At 39.8% G+C, this 26,168-nt stretch overlaps 1 protein-coding gene across 2 annotated transcripts; it reads right to left on the bottom strand.

The window, feature by feature from the left end:
• IQCE (IQ motif containing E) lies at positions 1 to 26,162 on the bottom strand. Of its 2 annotated transcripts, XM_015643048.2 has the most exons (21): positions 25,987 to 26,161; positions 24,210 to 24,257; positions 23,568 to 23,610; positions 22,496 to 22,636; positions 22,072 to 22,203; positions 21,026 to 21,096; positions 20,385 to 20,498; positions 19,176 to 19,246; positions 18,881 to 18,953; positions 18,427 to 18,476; positions 15,691 to 15,848; positions 15,175 to 15,230; positions 14,679 to 14,887; positions 13,801 to 13,905; positions 12,947 to 13,049; positions 10,609 to 10,704; positions 10,367 to 10,387; positions 9,382 to 9,477; positions 8,216 to 8,346; positions 7,410 to 7,525; positions 1 to 3,222 (listed from the first exon to the last, which is right to left on the bottom strand). In XM_015643048.2, exons 1-21 carry the CDS (start codon positions 26,026 to 26,028, stop codon positions 3,104 to 3,106), a joined length of 1,995 nt encoding a protein of 664 aa, XP_015498534.1. In that variant the 5' UTR covers positions 26,029 to 26,161; the 3' UTR covers positions 1 to 3,103. The 2 variants fall into 2 exon arrangements, with proteins under 2 accessions (XP_015498534.1, XP_015498535.1); XM_015643049.2 differs by lacking the exon at positions 13,801 to 13,905 and having other exon boundaries at positions 25,987 to 26,162.
• Between the last annotated feature and the right edge of the window lie 6 nt (positions 26,163 to 26,168).

Genomic DNA, 26,168 nt, shown 5'->3' on the forward strand with positions numbered 1-26,168 from the left:
TCAACATTCAGTTATAAACTTTATTTCAAAATTCAACAGTTCAAAGAAAATACATTGCAATTGTTTAGATTTTCAAAGTTCCCAAAATAAATTATATAAAATGCTTGCACAGTTCTAAATATTAAAAAGATCATAAAAATTAATGGTGCTCTCATATGCCAAGATTAATCCTTTTCCATTTTGACTACATTAGAAGTTGCCTGTGCAGGGATTATTTTTAGAGCTATGCAGGAAACAATACAGTTTTCAGGTCTTGATGCCTCAGTAAAGATTTACAGGCAAAGGCACTTAAGGGCAAAAAGAGATCAAGAGAGATAATGTCCCATTAAAGTCAGATCTGTGCACTCACACACAAACTCTAACTAACACTGCTGCAAACTGCAGAAGGTTTTAAGTCAGAAACATTATTCCATATTGACAGAATTGAAAGTGTGTTTTTAGTTTACAGAGGATACAGGGGAGTTTAATTTTAATTCAAGAACTTGACCCACAAGGTTTCCAGGACTTTCTTTAGTGGTGTGTTTTAGAAACAGTATGTGTGTATTTGGCCTATCTTGGCAGGTTTGAGCCACACTGATTTTTACTGTCCTCAGCTCCCTGTTGAGGAAAAATGCCATTTATTCAAAACCTAACTTTTTCTCCCCTCTTTGTGCCACACTTCTTCCCAGATTTATGGGTGCTGGCATTCAGATAGATAACCACAGAACCACACCTAGTGTCAATCTCTACTCCCTCCAACACATTCCATCACAGTGTACAACAGAACAACACAAAAGGCTAATACTGTGCAGGTTTCTCTTCCTACTGTACCACATCAAACTTCTGATGTGTACTGAACACATAATTAACTTCCAAAGCAAGAGTTTGAAAGCCATGTCAAGGTTAGTATCAGATTTTTGATAGCTGGGAGATAGCACCCCCAAATCTAGGAAGTTTTAGACACATTTGAATTCACCCCAGAAAACATTTGCTCCTTTCCACCCAGGTTTCTGCCTGTGTCTGGGTCATCCCAAGGTCCTATGTCCCTTTTATCCCAGAACTTGTTTATTGACAGTGCTGCTGCTGGTCACATGCTCAGCTCAAACACAAGCCCTTCTGCTCTGTATCAACTTCCTAATACTGTCATTTTGCTCATTACAGCACAGTAAAGTAAAAGAATGCTTTCTTCATTGCATTTGCTGCCCCAGTATTTCCCTATAGGATGACAGCCAGGCTGGTATTTGGTATCAGCCTTGGTCCTGACACGTTACACACTCTCCCTTTAATGTGTCAGACCTCATCTCTGGTTACTCTCTGGAGAGATCCATGACAGAGTCACAGTTACAGACCTGAAATATTATACACAACAACTCAGTACAACACTGCTTCCATTTAGCAAAATGACCCTTCTTCTTAACATGACTTCCAGAAAGAGAAGGAAACAGATCTCATCTTCTACCAGAAGGATTCTGTCCCTTTTCTTTTATGTATATTTTTTTATCCTTCCTTCAGATGACAGTCATGTGACCAAAGCACCAGCAGGAAAAATTTACCCAGTGGGAGTGCAAATGACATTCTTCAGACTGCTTTGGGTATGGAGAGCTCCCAAAACTGCCTTTGGAAATAGCACAGGCAGCATTTCCACCGATGGGATTAAATGAAATCAGCTGCATTGTGCTGCAGCCATCCAGTTTCTTCCTTGGCTGCAAGTACTGGCACAAACTATGATAAGCCTCAGATAGTGCTTCATTGAAATCACAAAACTGAGACAGCCCTGACTTATTGGTATTCTGAGAAACAGTGGTGACTGATTTTTAATTTAGAAAAGGTGATAAAAATCTTATATTTAAGAGTGTGCTTTCTGTTTACAGGAGACTTTATTATGCTTTGATGACAAAGAAACCATTAGTGTTTCCAGAAAACCTTCACCACGTGCTTGTAAAATTAATTTCCCCTTCCAATAAGTATCATGATTTATCTAGTTCACCTTAAAAAAAAAAATCATACACATTTCAATGTCTTTGAAGGATATTGGTGCAACAGTAGGAACTATCCAGTCAAAAAGTACAGCCTGCAGAGAAGATCTGGAAAGACCCCCCCTGATTAAATCCTCAACAGCCCATGAACCCTTTGGTCTTTCCATGAATAATTATATTGTGGGTGCTTTTTCTGGATGCAGTCCTAATTTCTGTTATAATCCAAACTACCAGTTCTGCTCCCAAACCAAATTGCCCAGATTAGGTATGAGCAATGTAGTCAGGTGAACATTCCAGACAGCTCTATCTCCTATGTCAAGTATTTTTACACTTAAATTAAGAGTTGACCCTGCAAAAGACACATAATCTGTGACTTTTTAAGCAGAAAAAGCACTCACAAGGGTATCCCTCCACAGCCAACTCCTGCTATTACACACCTGCCCTGACAAATCCCAAAAGCTGATTATGTCATCAGACATTTCAACATACTACACATATCATACACACACATGGAAAAGGTCAATAAATAAGAAAACCCAGCTGATACAGTGGGCCTTGAATAGCCCTATGACAAAGAAATGGCTTTCTAAAAGCCTTTAAAAGGTCTGCACAGACTGTAAATGTCCAATATAAAAATAAACAAAAAAGATATTAAAATATGATACAGGAAAAATTTTAAATAGCAAAGAACAGAAAACAAATACCAGTTGTACCCCTTTGCATACACAGGCTGAAAACTAGAGTTATGTCATTTACCACCTTCTGATGAAACAAATTATTTTAGTTGACCAGAAACAAAACTTTGACATTAAATATCTTAAGGCTTTATTGCTTTCATATAAATTTGGTAACTGAATTTATAATCCTCATTGTGAAGCAAAACATAAAAATGTTTTGGTTGAGTTTTTAAATCCAAACTCCTAGCATAGCAGGAAGGTAAGGTTAACAGTCAGTCAGTGGCCTTTAGACATTAAGTCTGAAGAGACAACATATCAAAGAATTACTCCTTTGTGGCTGAAATCAAGTGAACTGTCATTAAAAAGGGGATGATATTCCCCATTTTCCTATCTTTGATATGCTTGATCTTGGTACTGAGATTTTGTTGGTGAATCAAATAATTCAAGATCACCAGAGCCTGTTACCAAACCTTAGAAGTGGGAGTGGCTTTTCTTCACCTGCAGCAAGGGAGGGACAACAACAACAACGTCGTCGGAGTCATCGGAGTGAGCCTCATCCAGGGGCACACAGCGAGCAGAGCAGGACCTGCCTGAAATGATTCCAGCAAACAAAGTCATCAACAAACAACACTGACCAAAACAAACCCTTGTGGCAGTGTGCTGTTCTCTGAGCCATTCTGTTTCCAAGCCTCCCTGGAGTCACCCAGTAATGGATGACTCTGATCTTTCTGTGCATGGAGCTGTTTCTGTCCCTCTTTAATGAGCCAGGGTGCACAGCAAGGGTTGAGCTGCCACACTGACCATGCACCAGCTCTTTTATTGCCTTTAAATCCTTGCAAGGGGTTACACACACCAAGAAAAGCCATTTGATGCTGAAGCCACTGAAGGACAAAAACAAGGATTTATTAAATGGCCAGAAAAGGAAAAATTGGCCCAAGCTTCAACTATGCAGAGGTCACAATGAGAACTTGACCCAGATATAGATGGATCAAAAGGAAATAGATGCAAAAAAACCTGGAAGCTCTCAGTCACTGTCTTTAACCTTTATACATGTACAACACCCACACTAGTGCTCACATGCTGTTCTACTATAATGACAAAAAACAGTGACCACACCACTGGGTTTTTCCCTTTATTTTTTATTTTGTTTCTTGGCTATTTTTCTGGATATGTTTTTATGCATCTCAACCATTCCAATGTTTGAAGAAGTGTTCAGGCTGTGAACAGATATTCCTGATGATACCAGTAAACCCTGGAGAATCAGAGGCATGAAATGAGTATGTACAAAGCCCCTGACACAGAGGAGCAGAACCAGCAGCTCATAACCCCTGTGCAAGAGATGTAGGAACTAAATGATGACTGCTATTAATACCTTCCAGCACAATATCCTCCCCTCAGCTATTAATACCTTCTAGCACAATATTCTTCCCTTAGCTCCACTTATTTTTCAGTTTCAAACATAAGTTCTCTGAATAGACTCTCCCAGAGAAGAAAACAAATCAAGACAACCTGTGGTAGAAAGAGGAAACAGGCAAGAAGCCACAGTCTGAGGTTTTGACCTGAACTGGAGGGCACACAGAGAATATTATCCAGGGAGAACAGACCTGCCATGGGTCTTGTAGTGAAATAAGAGATTCCTGACACAGGAAAAAAAAAATCCTGGTATGGAAGAGCAGGCATACACAGAAAATGGAACATGGAATAAAGAAAAGGGACCACAACTGGCCCAGGAATAGGAGAAGAGTGACAGACAGAGCCTGTGAATGGCAAGGGGGATGCATTACATTACATGACACTGATTTCAGCCTACACTAGCAAGAAAACACAAGATTTTCCAGTAAAGTGAAAATCTTCTCTGTGCCAGCCAACAAATAATGTCAGAGTTTTTCAGGGAGATTTATGAGACAGTACCACTGGTGATATGGAGGAGCAAAGGGAACTGCCAAAACCAGGCATGATAACCAGAAGAAGCAACTCTAAGAATAAACATATACATGAAATAGCTTAATATTATCCCAATCACCCTTGATTATATCCTGCTCTTGACATGTAAGATTTTCTTGTCCTCATTTTCAGTTTGAGATCAACTTTATCTTGGTGCTTGTGAAGGGTTAGCACTGATAAGAGTTAAGGGTTGTATGTAAATTCATTATGATTCCAAAAAAGCTTGAAATGAAGTTAACAGTTGCAGCCAGAGTGGTCAGTAATAAGCAAAGAGAAACATTGCCCTTAATCAAGACTGCTGTGCATGAACAGAACATATTCTTCCTTCCTGTCACTCCCCTGACAGAACAAAACAAAACATAACACCAAATTTCACAGGCTGAATCGTTAATATCTGCTTCATTTCATGGGAAACAGCAGAAATGGCTTTATAAAATCTCCAGCTCCTGAGGACAAGCAAAGCAGCTTTGAATAATACACTCTTTTAAAATCCTTTTTCTTTTTTTCCCTAGAAAATACAGAAACATCTAACCTGATGCAAACAATGAATTATAAGTCTGCACTGCTACACCAGGATTATATATATTCCAAATATATATATATTCATTCTAGCAGATGTATAAGTTTTTTTAAAACACATTCTCATCTTCCCCATTGTTCTGAAAATAATGCCAAAAGAGTAGTGAATAAAAATGATTTATTGCAATACAGATATTGATTGAAAGCTTAAGATCATTTTAAGACCTAGAGGTCATGAAGTGTCAGTTTGGACTTGGGACAAATGAAGAAAGAACTTGTTCAACAGCTGAATGATTTAAAGCTGTAAGAATTTGATTGCTTTTAAATCACTTAGCTGCTCAAAAAGCTCCTTGTCTCACATCCTTCCCAAGCTGCAGGATGACCACTGAAATCCCAATTTACCATCAAACCCCGGTTTTGCCAGTGGATTTTTCAATCAGTCATGAGCTCAGAATGGCAGAGGTGGATGTGTAGTTAACTCTAATTTTAGTTTAAGCGACATAAATCCACATAGCAAAAAAACAAACAGACCAATCACTGAGGGGTTGCATTTACACCAGGATGCTCTCCTTCCCTTAGGAAGTTTTTCCCAATTCATTTTTGGGAGATTTTGGCTAAACACTCCCATGCACCAGGACCTAATACTTCAGAGAGCTCAGTGCCAGACAGTCTTTTGGGCAGCTGTGCAGTTACAGAAGCACATCCCCAGTGTGCCTCCACCTGGATACATTCTGTCCTCATCCCAGAATTTGAAAACATCTCTCACATTCATAAAATCAGCACCAAACAAAACCTGGTCTGCTCCCAATCACTCCTTTTTGATATTCACCAGGAAAGGACTGCAAGGAAGAAAGTTTCAAAGTATGGTTTCCTTTCTCTCTCTTCCAGTATAAACTACTCCAGAACTTTTTCACTCATCAACTTGTCATCATAATCTGCAATAAAACTTAGCTAAGGAAACTTCATAGCTAGACAATGACTGTGCTCTGCTGGTATTCATATGACTGTGTTTACTGGGCTTGCCTCATCTTACACTCCTCTTTGGGTCTTAGAAGGGCTAAGCATTTAAGGGGTTCTTTTCTCTTTGAGTAGAAATTCACAACTGATTTACCCTGGCTTTAAAGTGAGCACACCAATGACTACTGCAGTAGAGCTCAGGCAAAACAGGGTGCTGCAGCACAATTTTTTTTCTGGATACTATCACCAGACATAATTAAAGTCACTCAAAACTCAAACACCTTCAGAAGCAAGTACTACCTACTCCTTCACAAAGTAGAATGTGCCTCTGAATATGGAACACAGTGGAGTTTCTTAAACATATTTTCTTCCACTTGAGTGTTACCTCTGTTTTCACAAGCCCTGCAAATCTGGCTTACTCCCCATCTCCTATCTTAGAGAAACAGCCTCACTGCTTACAGCATTCTCTGTCTCTGAGCAAGCCTGCAGGGACTGGCAGCTTTTCATTGACACAAAAAACAAGTCAGTGTTTCTCAGGTCACACTCAAAGTTGCTCCTTTTTTCCCCAACTGGTCCATAAAAGCCTAAAATATCCCACTCTGGACAGAACCAGCCCTTTTCAATTTAACTCCTTTGAAGCTGCATGTCCAAGGCTGTCTTATCTACAGCATTGTTTTTTCTTACTCAGTACTTCCAATATCCTCCTAAAAGCCTTTCTGCCTTTAACTCCATCTTCTCACAAACAGCAATAAAGAATCCAAGAAGAAAACCACATGGCACAAGAGCCACAAAAGAGACAGATTTTCTCAGTCTGTATTACAGTAGTACTTGCTGGCAAGGTTATCCAGGACTTCATTTTTCCCCTTACTGCAGCAACTGAAGACTGCTGAAAAAAAGGTGACTAAATGCATATGGCTGCCTAGGATGGCTCTTTTTAGCAGATGTCTGCCTGTCTTGTGCAGAAACTAAGTCAGGGTGGTGGAAATGCTCTCAGCTTGTCTATGGCTAAGGGCCTAAAAAGTGATGGGAAGTACCATATTCCAGCTACAGGGCTGAAAAGGAAGCAGAGAGGCAATACAGAAGAACACCATGTTCCCTCAATAATTACCACTTATACCAGAGACCTTCCAAACCCCAGCTGGGACAAACAGACAAAGCACTGTGAAGAAGCTGGTGCTGAGACTGTCAGAGCTTTTATTTTTTATGTAGGGAACTGCTTGTGCCAGTAGAAGCAACATGTCACCAAATTAGGAGTACAAGGATGCACATGTGTGTGCACATGCAGATGTTCTCTATAAAACTGTGCATGCACCCACTCAAAACACCCAGACTTTTGAACATAGGGGAGGGAGATTACCAGGGAGAGGAGATGTGAGGACTGAAGGTCTCTGGAGAGCTGCTGAACCTGGGTTCTTCTCTGTGATGTAAACTGCAGGATCTGCTTTCCCACTGGGAGCACTGGGCACAGAGGGCCTGCAAAGAGACACACTCAGAGCATGAGGCACAGAACAGTGTTTGCAGTCTCTCTTCACAGGCTGTGCCAAAAAGTTTCTTGTGTTGCTGCTTTATCACCTGCAGAAGTGAACCCAGACACTAAACAGAGGTGACAGCCAAGTAACTCTCCTTGTAACCATGGCAGCCAACATTAAAAACTTTCAGAGCACTAAACCCTGGAGAGAAAGGAAGTATTTTTCACCATAAAGTCACCATAAACCTAAGCAGCAATCAAATCCCTGCACCCTGCCTGAGCTAAGTGACTTGATGGCATTTTAGCTTTTCCCTCTTCCTCCACATAACCCTTCACCTGCACATGTCAGGGATTCAGATTCACACATTAAGCAAATGTATCAGTAACCTGTGTGATAACAACAGTAACCTTTCTGTTCCAAAGAGTAATTATTTCACTTTACTTTTACTCACTGCTATGGAAGAGAACATGCAGCAGCATATGGGAAAACTCCTCCTTCCACAAAGCTCCTCTTAGTTGCACATCTTTTTAATCTTCTCAAGAACAAGCTCTCCCTAGTCTTTTTTGTAACAATGGCCTTGTTCTCCTTCTCTGCCAAGAAAGCCACACTAAAATTCTATTTAAAAAATACTCCTCTCCCATAATAAAAATGATTTTGCTATTGCATGTTGCATAAGTATCTACTCCTTGCTTACCTCTCCTGAAGCAGTCCTGTACGTGCTAAGTGAGCCCTGAAAATGGACTGGATGAATGTCACAATCTCATCTCTCTCCTTGCAATCAGAAGAAAAGCTCAAGCAGTCTGACATGGAAGACAGGCAGGAGTTCTGCAAAGCAATCAGATTAAAGAAAACTGACCTTTTACAGATTGCACAGAAGCTTGACAGAACCTTTCACAATCTCACTCTTGATTGTGAAACTGGCAGTAGAACAAACATCCCCATCTTTTGGGCTGCAGTTTTTAAGATTCTGTAAGACTAAATCAGCAGGAAATGCAAATCTGATCATCATATAAGCTTTGAAGTATCAGCATTCAATTAATGAAAGAGCACACACCTGCAAGGAAAGTTCATTTATTTTCCAGGAAGGAAACCTTTTGAAGTTTAAGGAGGTAAGACAACCTTCATAATGGATTTATCTTCTTGTATCAAGCCAAGTATTCATTCCTCCTACACTGGGCCAGTTTATCAGAATCAATGAGCATGGAAAGTGCAATCAGAGGGACAACTTGGATGGAGAATTACAAAATAACTATAGCCTGCTAAAGGTCCAAAGGATATTTATATAACCTGGCAAATGATTTACAGAAATGGAATGTTTAATTGGTATGGAAATTTTTTCATATTCAGAACTAAATAATCTGGAGCAAGCTGGACAGGATAGAGGACACCAAGTCTTGGGCTGAACACGCCTCACCAAGGCTCCTTTACTTTTAAATCCAACAAAAGATGTTTTCCAGATTCTTATTGCTGAACTTTGGTGAAAAAAGTTTATCTATTACTTCAGTGATTGAGTAGTGAACCCTTGAGAGCAGGTAAAGCTTTGAACACCACTCCAAATTAAAGAGTTAAAGGCTGTGTTATCTGATGGGAGAAGCAGGGGGAGAAAAAGGCTTACAGTCTTACAGACCACAAGGCTGAGAAGTTACAGCTTCACTTCTAAGAGCAAGTGTGAACTACAGAAAGTAGGAAGGGAAGCCAGGGAATGAGCTCAGTGTCTTTCTAGAGTTACAGTGGTGTTGCCAACCACCACATTAAAACAATTACTAGGTGATTCAATAAGTTAAGCCTGGAAGTAAAGTCCTTTACACTGCAAGATAAACACAGGGTGATGCTGGGGTACCCATCTGCCCCCACAATTACCTTGGTGGGAGACTTTGCATCAGGCACCTCGATATCCAGCAGCTCTTTCTGTCGAGATAAATGTCCTCTGAAGGCTGCCTGGAGCAGAACAACTGCCTGGCATGGAGAGAAGTGGCCATTAGCTCCTCTGAAAGATAACCCAAGGACATTACACCTCCAGGGTAAGCTCTGGGGGTTAAATTCCATCTGGGAGGTGGTCAGGACTGATCCTATCACATGCAGTGAAGTTCTAGCTGCCAGCACCAGCCTTTATTTCACCAACACAGCACCATGCTCCCATTTCCACGTGAGATTCTGGCTACCCAGAGGGCTCTGAGATGCTCTGCTACAATCAGAAACCAAGCCAAGCCTGGCAGACCTTGTGGTGATTACACTGAATGCAAGGCCTTCCACTCCCCTCAGGGATTTTACTGGGCTTTAATCAACAAAAAGCATTTAGAACAGCTTGTTTGTGTCACGTGGTTAGAATTAGTTCTAATTTCTGAAAGTGGGATTTTTAGCATTCTGGAAGAAACAAATGTAAGATGCTACACTGTGCTACTTGAAAAAAAAAGTTTAATTACAACCTGTTTGCAAAACATTCATTAAGAAGTGACTTTATGTGACAGATTTGTCTCTATCTTCATAATTCTCACAAACATTTTGCCTTAGAAAAAGCTCCAAATCCTATTTCAAGTCTTTCTGAAGATTCATCATAATGAAAATTAAATCAGGATTAGAATTATGTCTTTCAGAAAAAAATTCCTGTCTGTTGGCATCTGACTTTGTTCAGAATTTTCAGAAGCTTTCACCTTGCAGAAGGTGCCAACTATGGAAAATTTGAGACCAAAAACTTGAGACCACTGATAAAATACATGAAACAAAATCAGGATGTCAGAAGGAAGATTATAGGCGGCCTGAAGAACAAATGTTGTGTTGGTTGTTTGCCCTTTGATACAAATTAAATCTGTTGTACTGTTTTGTTGGGTGTCATAAATGCACTCACCTCGTCCAGAGCAATTTCTTTCTGAAATGAAAAATGCCCATGTTAATGCCAACATATATACAAGTTTTAGCTAATAAAGATTTGCCAAATTTTCCCAATAATTAATAGACACAGAAAACACCTGTCCCAACCCCTGCCAAACTCAAATAACATAATCTTTCCAGATATGTGGATAGATGCTAAAACAAGAGTTAAGATTCAGAGGGGGATGTCCTTGCTGTTCCCTGATAAGAGAATCTCACCTTGGTTCTGTACATCTTCCAGTATCTCTGGATAATTTTGGCTGCTTGTTCTTTCTTGTGATTTTCTTTGCCTGTGACTGTGCAGAGTGGTGGAGCCTGCAAAGGAGAATCTCTAAGTTAGAACAGTAAAGACAGAGCTGTGAGGGAACAGATCACAAATGACTCAGGAAAATCAGCACCAGAGCTCATCCTGCCTGCAGGGCAGAAGGAAGTTCAAGAGGAAACTCTTAGTTCTGAACCCTGCTTGTGCCCAAACTCATCATGGAGATGACTCTTCGAGTGAAACACATCCCTGCCCTTTGCAGCCCTCAGCAGGGCATGGGAATGGAAAAGTTTCCATTTGCACACACTCCTGATTTTCTGTGCATTGCTAAGGCACTGCTAACCCACTGCTTTGTTGCTCAGAAATGATCTGTATGTTATCAACAGACTGAGAACAAAACTCAGGTTATCTGATTTCCCAGTTCTCCAGGAAAGACAAGTATTAATTAACCAGGGAGGTCTCTTAATGTCTCATCCTGGAAACTGTGGCCCTATAATCATCTCTTTAAGCTTACTGAGAGCTGGCCATTGTATGACACCAAGCTTGTGTAAGCTGGCATAAATCTACTCTTCTATCTTAATGAAATTAATTAGAGGAAAAAGGAAGAAACTGAGAATAAAACAAGATTTTGTTCCAGTAATTTCTCCCGAGGTGTGGTTGCATATTCCACCTCTCACCACTTGATCCTTCTGATCCCTAATTATCCCACTTTAATTGTCATACCTCACATGCCAAACAAAAGTTAACTGCAAGTTTAAAAGACTAATTTAATTTGTTGGTGTAAATTTTTAACCAGAGGAACAAGAGATTTTATAGACTCTGAAAAAACCTCTTGATTCTGTGAAAAGAATTTATTTATAACCTAAAACTGCCGAGCTCCAGGCTTAAGTTTAGCAAATGGATCATGTCATATTAAAAATGACAACCTACTATTAAAATGAGAAATTGGTAGGAACTTAGTGATAATTACAAATAATGGGAACATTTCAATAAATGGATGGTTACTGGCCAAGAATATATATAGTCTGCAGAGGGAAAAAGGAGCTGTTTGTTGGCTGTTTTTAAAGACTCCAGTTATTTGGTATTCAAAACATCCTCCAGCATCCATGAGCCTCTAACACACAGAAAAGAATCTACAGAATGGCACAGTATATCAGAAACCAGAACCCTCTTAAGCCACTGGACATTTTTATTAGTATTCTTTACTATGTGTATTTCAGGCTCTATTTATTTTTAAGTGCAAATCAAAATCTCCAGTAATAATTTCCAAGTAGTATTTAGTGAAAGGAGATTAACATGGCCACAGTGCCTCTGAAAGCAGCTCTGTCAGTGCCCATCCATCTCTACTGGCCAATTTCCACATTTGGAAGAGGGAAATAAGATTGTAAAGATATCCAGCTCAGACATATTTCACAAAACCCCCAACTGATTACAGAACCACATTTAAGATTGTCCAGGATTAACAGATGCATGAATATATTTATTAGGTATGAGAAAAACCAGAAAGAAGAGTTTATGAATACCTCAACTCTAGAAAAACTTCACTTGGAAATGAAGTTCACTTATTTCATTGTATTGACATCTTCCTTAATTCTTGACTCAAATATTATGTTCCACCAGCAGCAGAATTAAAACCCTCTCAATTTCCATGATTATTAGTGCTCTACATCCTGTAAATCTTTCCATGGAAAAGCACCTCACTTCCACCCTAACAGAAAAGCAAGCAAATATTTTCTGTCTGGACAGCTCTTGGGCTCTAAGTGACCACCTGGCCAGCAGAAATAAACACTGAAAAAGGAAAATCCCACTGAAAAGGGATTTTTATCTTTTGTCAGTCTGCCAGTGAGCACATCTACCTTTGCATCCATTCTTTATCTAGCTGTCAATTCCTACAAAACCTCCCTTCCTCTAAAAAATCAGACTGAAATTAGGCAATGGCCTCAGATGCTGTAAGAAGATAAAAATAACCACAAAGTTTTTATTTAAGCATTGGGAAAAGCCCCAGATACTTAAGAGTTTAAGGCTTTTGCAACACTGAACAAGAGAAAAAGCAATGCAGAGGATCACTAACAGAAAAGCTTCCAAAAACTCCTCAAGTTGCCATGTTAATTGCTAATTGTTGAAATAACTTATTTCTAACAAATAGTGGGAGTTAACCATCATTATCTCTAAGACAAGATTTAATGCATCTCTGAAAAAACACAACTAGAAGCTCTTCAGACTACCAGCTCCATTTGAAATCTGTATCAGGCACAAGGAAAAATGAAAAACACAAACAAAAAAATGTGGCTGTACCTTATTAAGCTTTTCCACTGTATCTTCTGCCATTTGTCTTTTCTCTTCCTCCAGTTTTAACTCCAGTTTCCCTACTTTCTGTGTCAGGTTCTGGATTTCCTCACTATGGTTGGAAAAGCAAAGATATTCATACATTACAGAAATTTTCTGTTGACTCTGCTTTGAAAATACTGAACCTATTTCATAGCACTTGGTTGTTTTGGGTAAAAAAGAGGGAAACCACTCAGGATGATACCTGTTCTCATAGTAACAGACACATAACATCAACTCTCAGTCTGTGATAGCACAGCCTTATGGTAAAACTAAGAAAGTCCCAAGGTTATTGTGATAGCCTTGATACTATTAATAATGTATTTAGATCTGCAACAGTTTTATATTTGTCAGACAAAGTTCTTCCTCACAGAACAATACTGGAATCACTTTTTGTGCCTCCCTTGCACAGGATTATCATTCACAGTTGTACAGAATACAAGGAGTAACTGGAATAACACAGAGGCAATGGTCTAGAAACACAGGCTAAGGTAAAGAGAGTGCAATGTTTTCCTAGACAAAAAAATGTCTGAGCCTAACATAAAAGCTTTTTCCATTTATTTTACAAGTTTTGTCACAATTTAGATCTTATTTTTGTAAGATCTATACTCCTTAGTCTTCCACTTCCTCTAAAAGTACCCTATAGAACTCATCCCCCTAGTAACTTACTCCATCCCTCCAAACATTTCTACTTAAAAGAATCCCCAGCATCTTGCAGTTCAGATGACCTCCTATAGAATTTGAGCCACTTCAAAAGAGAATTATACTTTAGGAGATTTTTTTTGAGGGGTTCTGAGAGGATCTATTAATACAAAATGCTTTACCTTAAAGTTTGCTCTTCTGTACTCTTTTGTTCTATCTTATTCTGCCACTTCTGCAGCTCCAGCTCTACTTCAGCCTTAGCCTGCAGTAACTGCTTGATATCTAATCTACAAAGGTACAAGGAAATCAAAGTGATACCTAAGACATTCATACTCCCACAAAGTAGTTATTTTTTTCTTTAAACTTCTAAATCAGTTGGGTTTTCTCAAATTCATAAAGTAACTAAATGATTCATTTTTCCTTTTAAACAAAACAAAGTTCAAGCACCCTTTGCTGAGGCCTCCTCACATGCTCTCACTGTGCATTTTTGTTGAGAGGTGATACAGGAGGCAGTGTCACCAACACACCTCCCTGTGGGCATGTCCCTGCTCCCAGTGCTCAGATTAACCTGCCCCAAGGCCCTGACACACCAAACAGTCCAGGAAATACAAACTGCAGATCAATCACTTCTGGGGAGAGCAGAGGCCACAGAGGGCAGAAGGCAGGTTTAAATGGAGAAAGTGGGAGATCAGGACAAACCATGTTGAAAAAAAAAAAAAAACCACTAATTTTTACAGCACAATATGAGCAAGAAGTGCTGCATAAACACATAACCCTTCAAAGGGTTTTCAGTGTGGTTGGCAGAAAAATAAGCCTTGAAAAATGTGCTAGAAACAAGCAGAAATTCTCATTTTCCATCCTTTGGCTTTTTTCCTGCAATGTAATTTTATGAAGCAAGTAGGATTAGAAAGAAGCTTCTCAAATAAAAACTGAAGGGATTCTCAATATTAATTTTCTAGCTGAAAATGTGAAGTCCTTATGACATCATTTCATAACAGATCAGAAATGATGAAATAATTCACACTTTCAAAAGAACATCCCAGATAAGAGTCACACTTACTCTTTACTGAGCAGGAGGTTCTGAAGTGCCTTCCTATCACTCTTCAGTTTCTTCACCAGCCTTTGGAGGCGATAGCATTCCTCACCATGGTCTAAAGGTTGGGATGCTGGATGATCCAGGTCCACAGAAGGTGAAGATGACACAGCAAGCACTTGTGATGCCTCACTATCAGCTGAGGACACCCTGCTGCTCTCCATGGCACACACTTTCTAAGCAGGGTAAGTTTACATGGCAAACACGCACAAAAAGAAAAAAGAAAATTAAATTTAGCATGAAATTACCTTATTTAGGCCATGAGAAAAGATCAGCTTTAAAACATGCATGTATGTCTAACAAGTGTGATAAAAGAAAACAGGAAGGGAGGGTTCATGCTACAGGCAGCAGGTTATGTGTATGAGGCAGAATGCACAAGGCTGACATTGAAGGACAACATGCCAAGAGCACAAGGCAGTGGTTCTGCATTTTCTATTCCCACACAGGTAAGAAACCCACTTACTTTTTCTAGATCCGAAATCCTCCTCACCAGCCTCTGTCTGCTCCACTCACTATAATCTAAATACAATAACAAAGATTTAAACATGTAACTACATCCATGGGGCAACATTGTTCTCGCTTTTTAAAACTTCTGGCTATATCAAAAGACCATTTAAAGATTTCTGAATGCCAACTTTAAATATCTACCAATGAAAAAATGAGAACGGGCTTAAAATATCTGACTTCTAAACCAATTAGCTCCAAAATCAATATAAGCCACTCACATTCACCAGTTCTCAGCTGTTGAAAAAGTCCCCCCTACCAATTCCAGTTTAGAATTCTCAGGGACAATAATAGAGGAAACACAGAGCTGACTGCAGAAATCAGAGACTCCTGAAATGCTCTCATTCCAACTTTGCCACTCCTGAGTCACCTTTGTAATAACTCCCTTATTTCTACCTTGGTAGGGTCCCTGTCACACATCTTTCAGATGCACCCAAATCCCTTGCCACACCTTCACTGATTTTCTAGCACGTACTTTTTGTTTTACAGGGAGGAGGGGAACTGCTCAGCACATGATCCAGATCTTCCTTCAGCCTCTGATTCTCAGCCTGCAATTCCTTGATGTTCCTGGACAACCTCAGCACAGCAGCATTCAGTGCCTTTAGTCGTTTCTGGGTGTCTCTGCCCTCTGTACTTGGAAAAGGGGTCAAAACCAGAAAGTTAACTTAAAAGCAGAGAACAAAGAAGCAACATTAAAAACAGGGGAGCAGCTTCACTATTTCAGTCAGATGGTTGAGCTGACAGCCTCAGTTTCTCCATAATAACATTTCTTGTTTCTTTTTATTTGGGGAGTTACCTGTTCTTTTCTGAAAAAGCACACAAAGATCATCTCACTCAACACTTCCACGATTGTTTTAATTTGCATCAAAGAAAAATGATACTTTGAAACACAGAAAATGCATTTATTACTTTTACTTCCTCCCCCACTCTGTTCCATCTATGCACAAACAAGGGCACTTGGATGAATGCTGCTTATCTAATTTTCTGTTTGTTTTGTTCACCAACCTTATAATGCTTTACTAGCACTCTGTGAAGGTCTGATTTAAAAAACACTTCAGCCAACTGTGAGACTCCTCAAAAAAAGAAAAAAAAAAAAAGCACAGAAAGCCAACCTGCAGGTTCTGGATGGCTTTGGTTCACTCACAAATATTGAGACCAGGGGGCAGAGAGAGAGGGGTAGACACAGATGGAATAACTCTCAAAGAAATCCAACACCCAAGTGTATTTTCAGGTAACTGGGAATAGTGCTCTACTGTAAAAGAAGCTATCCTTGTGTCTATAAACCCCAGAGAGATTTGAAACAGATTTGAATAATACAACTAATATAGAAATGAAAGGCATCAGAAATGGGAAAGCCTGTTATGTGTTAAAATGACTTTAAATATACTACAGGGATTTTTAGCTTTTTTTCTAATAAAGTGAGGGAGAAAATCTGAGCTTCTAGATGTTGCAATGTTTGTTCACAAAACAGATTTTTAGTGAGACAAAATACTTATTTTATTGCTATGAGAAAACTCTTAAAAACTTACTTCTGGAAATAAAGGCCTGAAGTAACTGATGGACTTAGTTTTGTACAAATGCCACTGCCAGTGACAGCCACAGAAGAGTTTGTGAAGGAATCTTATATCCCAACCACTGGAATAATTACAATGTAAAAGGGGAGACAGCCTACAGTTAGGATATCACAGTGAAAGGCTAAATATTTAGCTGACCTCCTTTTTAGAAATTAAAAGGAAATAAAGAAAAAACAAACAAATAAGGCTGTCCAGATGTCATGGATGACTATTCCATGGGACAGCTGTCCCAGGCAGCAGGGGGAAGAAAAGAGTAAAAACCAAAACACAACACACCATCAAAATGGGGTAGTGACAGGGATGATAGAAATCATAACAATTCCACTCAGTGACATTATTTTAGGCCCATCTAAATCTAAATTTAAAAATCTATTTCAGTCCATTTTGAGGGCTTGAAAAATTAGTTTCCAGCTACAACTGGATACTACAGCTTCACATATAAATAACCATACTTCACTATTAACACTGAAAAAGAGAAGCCAAATGCCATTCACTTCAGCCAGAACTAATGGAGACAAGGATCATGAAAGAAATACTCTCAAACAACTCTTTCAATATGCCAGAGTCCTGACCTTCAACATGATTTATTATTTCAGTGCTCAGCCTCTCCAGCAGAGACTGACAGTCACATAATGGAGAGAAACTGCCCTGACCACCACTTTTTGAAGCTATGAATAAATGAGGACAAGGAAGAGACCTGATGACTCGTTTTTACCTGAAAACAAATTAGGTGTGATGGTTTAGAGCCTTGAGAGGCTGGTCACTGCAGCCCTGAGCCAAAATATTTATTTTTTTAAAAAAAAGTGATAAAACAAATTGCAGTTTTCAATCAGTGAGCGACAGTGAATTAGGGAACACAAGCAGTATAAATAATGACCCTAAGGAGTTATCACATGTTTCTATTGATCTAAATAATTACACTCAAGACAGTTGTCTGTACTTAACACTAGGAGGTAAGTATATTTTGAAGTGGTATAGTAACAAATTTTGCTGTCCTACAAGACACTCTTCCCTCAGCTTAAATAAAACTCACTTGCAGTGATGTTTTTGATTTGCTCTCTTAGTGGGGCTTTATCTTCTGTCTTTGTGCTTTGACTTTTTTGCCTCTGTAAACTGTTCACCCTCACCACCATGCCCACACTTGCACACCAGTGACAAGCACTCCTACAAGCTCCTCTGACACAATTTACTAGTCTGTGTCTCTGTACCAAAGAAAAATAATGTTTACTCCAAGAACATTTTCTTTGCAGCACACACTCTAGAGCAAGCTGCAGAACTGACTTAAGTGTGAAATGCCAAACATCCAGGGAGTTTGTTTCAATTACCAGTGATGCCAGAATAGGTGTGATTATGAGGGAAGATGCAACAGAGATAAATTTTCAGCGCTATCATGTACTTTTTAAATAGCTCTGGTATTTTTCCACATGCACAAAATGATCTATCTACAAGCAAAAAAAATGTGACTAAGACATATTTTAAGGCAGTGAAGCCAACTAAAGCAGTACCAAAAGGCAAATCCAGCAATCTAAATGACAAAAACTGTTCCCATGTAGTAGTTTTCCATCAGTTAAAGTAGGACACAAGTGATGTATCAAACACATGCATGCAAACATTTGCACCAGAAGAATTAAACATACTTTTTCCTCATAGTCTCAGACTTGGCCAGGAGGAGTTGGAGGCGATGAACCTGTGAAATACAGATTCCATTAAGGAGCATTAGCAATGACAGCTTCCACAGCAACACATTTCTTCATTAGGTGAAAATCAGAACAATCTTTGGGTAGTGGCAGAGCTAATGATGCCATCACTGACAATCAGGCTACTGTTAAATTTGCTTCCATCTCAACATTATATTTATGGATGTACAGTGGGTTCTTTATTTGCCCTTTTTTATTAACACATTCAACTTACTGAAGAATTGAAGATTTTTTCAGGATGTTCAGCTGGAGCTATGAGAATAACTATGAAAACCTGCTACCAATGACAGGTGCTGTTAAGTTATAAGAAACTTAAACATTCCATTTAGGCTTTGACTCAACAGCTGACCAGTTTCCTGTCCTGCATGCACACTGAAGGACCTGCCAGACATACCTCCTCATAGTAGGTTTCCATGGCTAACCTCACTTCTTCCAAATTATTGGTCTTCACATCTGCCTGGAATTCACTGAAAATAGAATGACACAAAAAATAATAAGGTCAGATCAGTGAAGACACTGCAATCTGGTGGTTCATAATTTTTTGGTTCATAATTGCCAATACATTCTTAGGAGTTTATTAAAATGTCTTAAGGAATAGAACACAAATGAAAAATAACATGGATTTCTAATTCTCTTTATTAGCTCATCCAGTACAAGCCTCTACCCCCCCTGCCCCCTCAGAGTCATACTTAATAGTGTTGTCTTTCTCTTTGCACTGCTCTTCAAGCTTGACAATCTTCTGCTTTAATCCAGTAACCACCTACAGAAAGAACAAAGAGCTCGTGAGTCCTTGAATAATCTGTCTCTTCACAGGTCTATTCCTGTCTGTCCTGTCTTTATAAATTGTACCTAATCAGATACACTTATTTCTACATATTTCAGTACTTAGTAAATCATACACATCTGCTGCCCTGTGAAAAAGGGAACACTGACAAAATCAGATGCCTGATTTCATAATGAGCTTAAGAATATGGATACACAACCATAAAATAAAACCAACATCGCACATTACCTGGCCAATGTCAAATCAGCAAATGATAGGGAGAATACCCTCTAAATAGTCAAGACAATGACAAATAAAGCTCCCCAAAATAATGTTAATTCTAGATCTTTGTTACTGACTCCTTACCTTCTAACAGACAAAGGTTATGTGATTCCCTAATTGATTATTCTTTCTGACCTTATTTTATTTTTTTAGCAGTGTTTCACCTTAGTAAGAGGAAAAAGGACAAATGAAAGCAGGAAGTGATGAAGACACTCTTACCCATCCATTATCAATCTTCTTCTCAGACAAAGCTCATGCCAGCTCAGAGCCCAGCAAAGTAACACAGAAAAAGCAAGTGACAAACTCTGCTGCTTTATTCTACTGCTGGCTCTTTCCACAGAATTTTCCAACCTGCTCAACTCCACAGTCCAACAGCTGAAATTCTGAACTCCCTATGCCCATAGCTTTGTATTAGCACATTTCTCCCAAGATGTAGGTCACACAGTGACAGCCGCAAGAAATTCAGAAAGATTCAAGTTTGACTATAACCTCAAACACTTCTCATCAGGGCCTGACAAGGCTGCTCTTCTGCCTCCTGGTTGGGTCTCAGGCCTGCATGAACCTGCAAGAGGTTAACCCCCTTCTACTCTCAGGCAAAATACTCAGAAAGTGGCCCCTAATGAGACAGCATTTTTATTTTACCTTCAGAAATTAAAGGTATTTGTGCTAAAAGAGCTTATCTGCACTGCATGGCATCAACTTCCTTTGAACTGAGCTGGCCTGCTGATCTGAGATGACAGACCAGATATCCCTTCACACCACCTCTCATATTGCAGCCCATCACTCCTAGGAGTCACCACACTACAAACTCCTACTCTTTTGCCCTACTTTTATCCCCTCAAAAAATACCCACCCTGGAAGGATCCAGCAGTTGTTCAATCTGTTTATCCTTTCTATTGTTCTCCTCTTCCAGTCGACGGAGCTTCGTTTTCATTCGGTCTCCCTCATTCTTCTGAGCTTGGATTGTCTAAGAGAGGGGAGAAGAATCTTAAGCACATTTCAGAAATAGGAAAATGCAGACTTTTCACATGCAAACACATTTTGATGTCAACACCAATCCAATTATGGAAAAAGAGGAAAAAACAACAAAAGACAAAAACATCACACTGGACCAGGGAAGCCACCAGGACAGGACAACTTAGAGAGGAGACAGAGGGAAGATAAAAGGAAAAGGTCTAACAGAAAGGCAAATTACACAAATGATCAACCACAGCCAAGGTATTTGTCTATAGGTAACCCCAGAACTCAACAAGCCCAGTCCTCACCCTTCATACACTGCACTGACCTCTACAGGAAACCCACCCTAACCATATCACCACAGTGAAATTGTATTAGACAGACACAAGTTTTAGTTTAGCCCTACATTACAAATGCAAAAAATGTGGTGGATGCTCCAAGTTGTAGAAACCAAAGTATTCTGGATCATTAAGGCCAGGATATGTACAGGATGGAGCAATGCCATGACTTTTTCTGTAAGTATCAGAGAAACTGTACCTTTTTCAGTTCTATAATTTCATCATACATATCTTCTTTCTCTTTGTAGTCAGGAGTTCCAGGAATATAGCCTACAGAAAGCGGTATGTAAAATAAGTAGATCCAAAAGAGGTATTTTTAACCAACCAGAAACCTTGCAGTTAAAGAGAAATATCTAGATCAGCACCAAAGTGGAAACTAGGTTTTTTTTCTTTCCTCAAAGAAGAAAAATCAGCAAGGAAATTAATTTTAGAAACGGAGGTGAAGTGGAAGCATTACTGTATGAAACTTATGCCAGATTTTGCAGCCAATTTTTTCCTAATTACTTCTCTTCTCTGGTGTTATATTAAAATATCCATCTCAAGAATAATACAAACTTCACAGAAGACTGCAGTCTTCTCATCCCCAATAAATCCATAATTTACAAAAGGTTTCTAAAAGATGTCTAGAATACATTTTTTTATTTATGCTTAACATGCACAAATATATCACCTTGTAAAGCTGCCAGAAACTGTGTATCACCAGTAAAAACATAGGTGTCATTTTAAATGGAAGTGGAATTTTAAAGTCTACAGTTCTCCTTTTAGAAAAGTAGAATAAAACTTCGAATGTTTGCTCTTCTCATAAAACTCATTTGATTTTAATGTCACAACCACATGATAAAACACTTTCTAGAGAAGAAGTAAAAGGAGTCAATTACATAGAATTTCATGCAAGCAGATGGTTTCTATCAATGGCTCCTAAACTATGTTTTGAAGTCACAATAAATTGTCTACAGCTGTCCCATTGAACCATATTATATTTGCAATGTTTTCAGCTGCAAATGCATGGCAATTTGCAAAAGTTCTGAAAGCTAATGGTGATTCATTGCTCAAAAAAATTGGAAATCCCTGCCTTAACCAATTTAGGAATCTCAAAAAGTATCTCATGGATCATATTTTGACACATACATTTTAGCAAACTAAAATGGCTCTTGCTTTACTGAAGCTAAGATCTTAAGCAGTGTGTGTTTTTAGAGGAGAAAAAAGATCATTTACTTTTATCTACCACACCATTACAGAGTTTACCATTACTGGAAGAACGAGAATGTTTTGGCTTCTTCATTCCTAGAGCTTCCTTCAAATATTCTGGAGTGCTACTGGAAATGTTAACTCGCATATGCCCCGTGTCAACATCTGATTTCAGAGCACAGCTCATCCCTGCCAAGAGAAATGGAACAAAAATACAAAAATCAGGGGTAATTTTGAATTAAATTTGTGGAGTTATTCTGAGCAAATGCAACATGGAAAGCTCCAGATGCTGCTAATTATTCCCTCTATAAATGCCAATGCTCAAGATCAGATAATTCCAACCACCCAAATAAATTACAGTGAAATTAATTCCTATGTAGCCTTTAATCAAATACAAATCTATTTTTAATAGTTTATATGTTAAGCTATTCAAAACAATGAATTTCATCCATAAATGCAAACAACATTTCTATACTAATACCTTGTTTCAGAGATCCCAGCCACATCTGCCTTGGGTTTTTAACAGCTGCATTCTCAAAACAAGCACTGCCCGTTCCCTGCAGAGATCTCCAAGCTGCAGCTTTTTTAGGATACAGTTGTGTGCTTGAGCTGTAGGGAGACTCTATAGCAAAAGAAAATATCTCACTGTTGCCTTCAAAAGCTCAAGATCACTAAAATTCTTGTCTTGTTCTTCAAAGTTTCCAGACTCAATCCTATTCCTTGTAAAAATAGAATTTAACAGCATATTCCATACTGGCTTATATGGAGCAATGGGACAGTCACATAAAAAAATCCTCCAAAACTCAAAAAACTCCACTAGAAAGAAAAAAATACAATTCCAAAAAATGAAGAGGCTTAGAAAAAGGCAGAGTGACAGCAGTATAACTCAACACATGTGGAAATATTTATGTGTACAGTTTGGATAGGCATCCCTATAATAGCTGCACATCCAAATGTTGTTATTAATGACACTTGGGGATAAAGCCTTCTTTGAAACATTCACTAGAAGACTATGAAGGAATGTAAATGGAAGAGTATAGCAAAAAACATAAACCCCAGAAAAAAGGGACAAACAATATTAAAGCTGCAGATCTAATAATAATAATAACTTTGTACTGTGAAAAAAAAAAACCAACAAAAAACCTATCACAACAAATAAAACAGAGAATTACTAAATCTACACAGATATCTATGACTGGATGGTAGAGAGCTCCACTAATTCCACAGTCTCTCTACACAACAAGTATCAGCATTTCTCCAAAAAGATAAGAACAAAAAATTCAAAATGCTTGCCATCAGAAGGCATAACATGAGAAAAAAGTCGTCTGTGCTGGAGAGTAAAGAATTCAACCAATCCATAAATGTCAATATTTGAGTCTAAGTTGCATTTCACAGGTTACAGAACAGACCTCAAATAGATGTGCTCTGCACACAGCAGTGAATAATTCTGAAGAGAATAACAAGACCTTTTCTCAAGCAAAGCTCCCAGCTCCTGTATCCCACAAACGTATCTGCTTTTGCAATTGCAGAATAAGAAGTTTTGGAACACTTACTTGGTGACTTTGGAGGCTTGTGAAGAATCTTTTTCTTTAACTTCTGAAAGAGAAATCGGGTTTTTTATGTATTGAAAATACGCAACTCTTAAGATTTTATCATATAATCTCAAAACTGCCTTCAATCTCCATTTTCTATGAAGATCTTTTGTTCTAAAACCGTTTCTATAGAAAAGAAAAACAGCAGCATCAAGCATATGTAGATTTGGATACAGTAATGGTCACCAGAATTAAGGTTGTGCCAACTGAAGTCTGATTATACAGATAAATTATCAATTCTTGCTCAGAACATAAGACCTTTCCCCTCAATATTAAATATGAGTGGCCGCAAATTCAAGATGATCAGAGGCTGATCTGTAGAACCCTTTAGCTAAAGGAGTTATTCAATTCCATTAAAACTCTCTAAAAGGATTACTTAAGCCCACAGCTTGATAGAACAGCAAAATAAAGCCAAACATCATTTGCAGCCCCAGTGCTGAGAATCTGGAAGCCAGAATTACATCAGAAATCAGAGGTTTGTGATTCAAGCCCATTGCAGCACCACTGTTCACTCTCCTCTCTGAGGGGTGCTTGGTGAGCAGGAAGCACCACACAGATGCAGCAGGCATGCAGATGCTTTCTGGAGCATTAATCAAAACTCACCATTGCTGTGTCTGACTCGCAGGTTATCACAGACAGGCTGTCATCTCCCTGGGAAATATGGACAGGACATTTGCTATTGACCAACTGCTTGTAATAAACATTCAGAAAACTTCTACACTTCAACAAAGTTGGAGCACAATAAATTCAAACAGCAAGCACTGTGACCAAAGCCTCTGTTTCTCTTCCATTGCATTGTTAAAATGTAAACTGTTCAAGATAAAAATGAGCCATTTTTCAAAAACACTAAAGTCACTGAAAGATGGTGGGGCTCTTGCTGCAAAAGCCAGCATCAGTTGCTCTAGTACAAATAGTTTTGGGATATTGTGAAAGTCACTTCAGAAATGAACCATCATAGAATGCTTTGGGTTGGAAGGGACCTTAAAGATCATCCAGTTTCAATTTCTGTGCCATGAGCAGGGACACTTTGCACTTGAGTCACAGAGATTTGGCACTGCAGTGCACAGCATTATACCAGCTGAACCTTCAGCTGGCTTTGCATCAATTTCTCCACCATCTAAGCTGCAACTCACTCAGCTCTTCCTCACTCACCTGTCCTACCCCTGCTATGCTATGGGAAAGCTCAGTTCCCATATTGAAATGAAGAAGTGCTCAGGCCCAGGGAAAAACCCTCAAACACAAGGAAGACAAGCTTCCCTCCCTCTCAAATGCAGGCACATCCACAGCTGAAGGAAAATTTCCACTTAGCTTTCAAATTACGTGGATGCTGCCCTCACAGAAAGACCTTTCCCACTTACTGCTGACTCTGTGGCACTCAGCACCAATCTTTGGACACAAAGAGACTGATTTGTACCTGTAAGAGGCAAAGGATGAAGTATTTTTGGAAACCCTGGAAGAACAGGAGCAAGGATTGACAACAGAGCAGGTTAAAGAGCCTGCCATGCTGGCTGAGAGCAAGCAGGGATGTGTCCTCACACACCAGGCCATACAGTTTTTCATTTCCTGAGGCAATGCTCCTTGCAGCACACTGATTAATTTTGTTATTTTAAGGCACCTCATTCTGAAATATCTCTCTCTCTAACTGCAGCTATCATATTTGGAATCAGAGAATGTGGAGGGTGCTCAGACTTGATAAATGGTAATATGAGAACATTCACCAAGATACAAACGTGCAATAACAGCCCCACCACTATTGCTTGGTAACCTTCACAGCCCCTTTGCTCCTACAAAACAGCCCCAACCTGAGCCACCTACAGCAGGCAACAAGAGAACATGGGGGCTCCCAAAGGGGCTCAAAACCTCCATCTAGCTGCTGACAGGGTGGGAGACAAACACCAACACAGAATCACAGAATTATTAGTTTGGAAAAGATCATAGAGTCCAACCTATGAACCAGTATCACCTTAGCAACCAGACCAGGGCACTGAGTGCCATGTCCAGGCTTCCTTTAAGCACCTCCAGGGACAGCAAATCCACCATTTCCCTGGGCAGCTCATTCCAATATCTAATCATCCTCTCTTTGAAGAAATTCTTCCTAACGTCCAACCTAAACCTTCCTTAGCGCAGCTCGAGAGTTCGTCGCTTGTGTGCCGTGCTGCGGGGCAGTGAGGGAGACACAGGCAGAGCCCGGAGTCCCGCGGGCTGCAGCCGGCAGAAGCCATCCCACTCCCCACCCGAGCCATTGTCTCGCCGGCCTGGCAAGCCCGGGGGTGCTCCGCGGTTTTGTTCCGACCTCGCGGGAGCGTTTCCTGAGCCGAGCCCGGGCCGAAACGGGCCTAGACACGGGGCCTTCTCCTCCTCCCCGCCGCTCACTCCTTACCAGCTCCCCCTCCGCGGCCGCCTCGCCGGCCCCCCGGGCCATGGTGGGAGAGTGGCGGGAAGGCCTCACGGGGCGGCGGGGCCGCGGGGGCCCCCTCGGGCCGTGGCTGCCGGCTCAGGGCTGGGGGCGGCCATGGCTCCCAGCGGCACTTCCGGGTCGCGGTAACCATGGCAATCGTCGCG

Source organism: Parus major, chromosome 14 (assembly GCF_001522545.3).
Source record: "Parus major isolate Abel chromosome 14, Parus_major1.1, whole genome shotgun sequence".
In the NCBI taxonomy this organism is placed as follows: Eukaryota; Metazoa; Chordata; class Aves; order Passeriformes; family Paridae; genus Parus; species Parus major.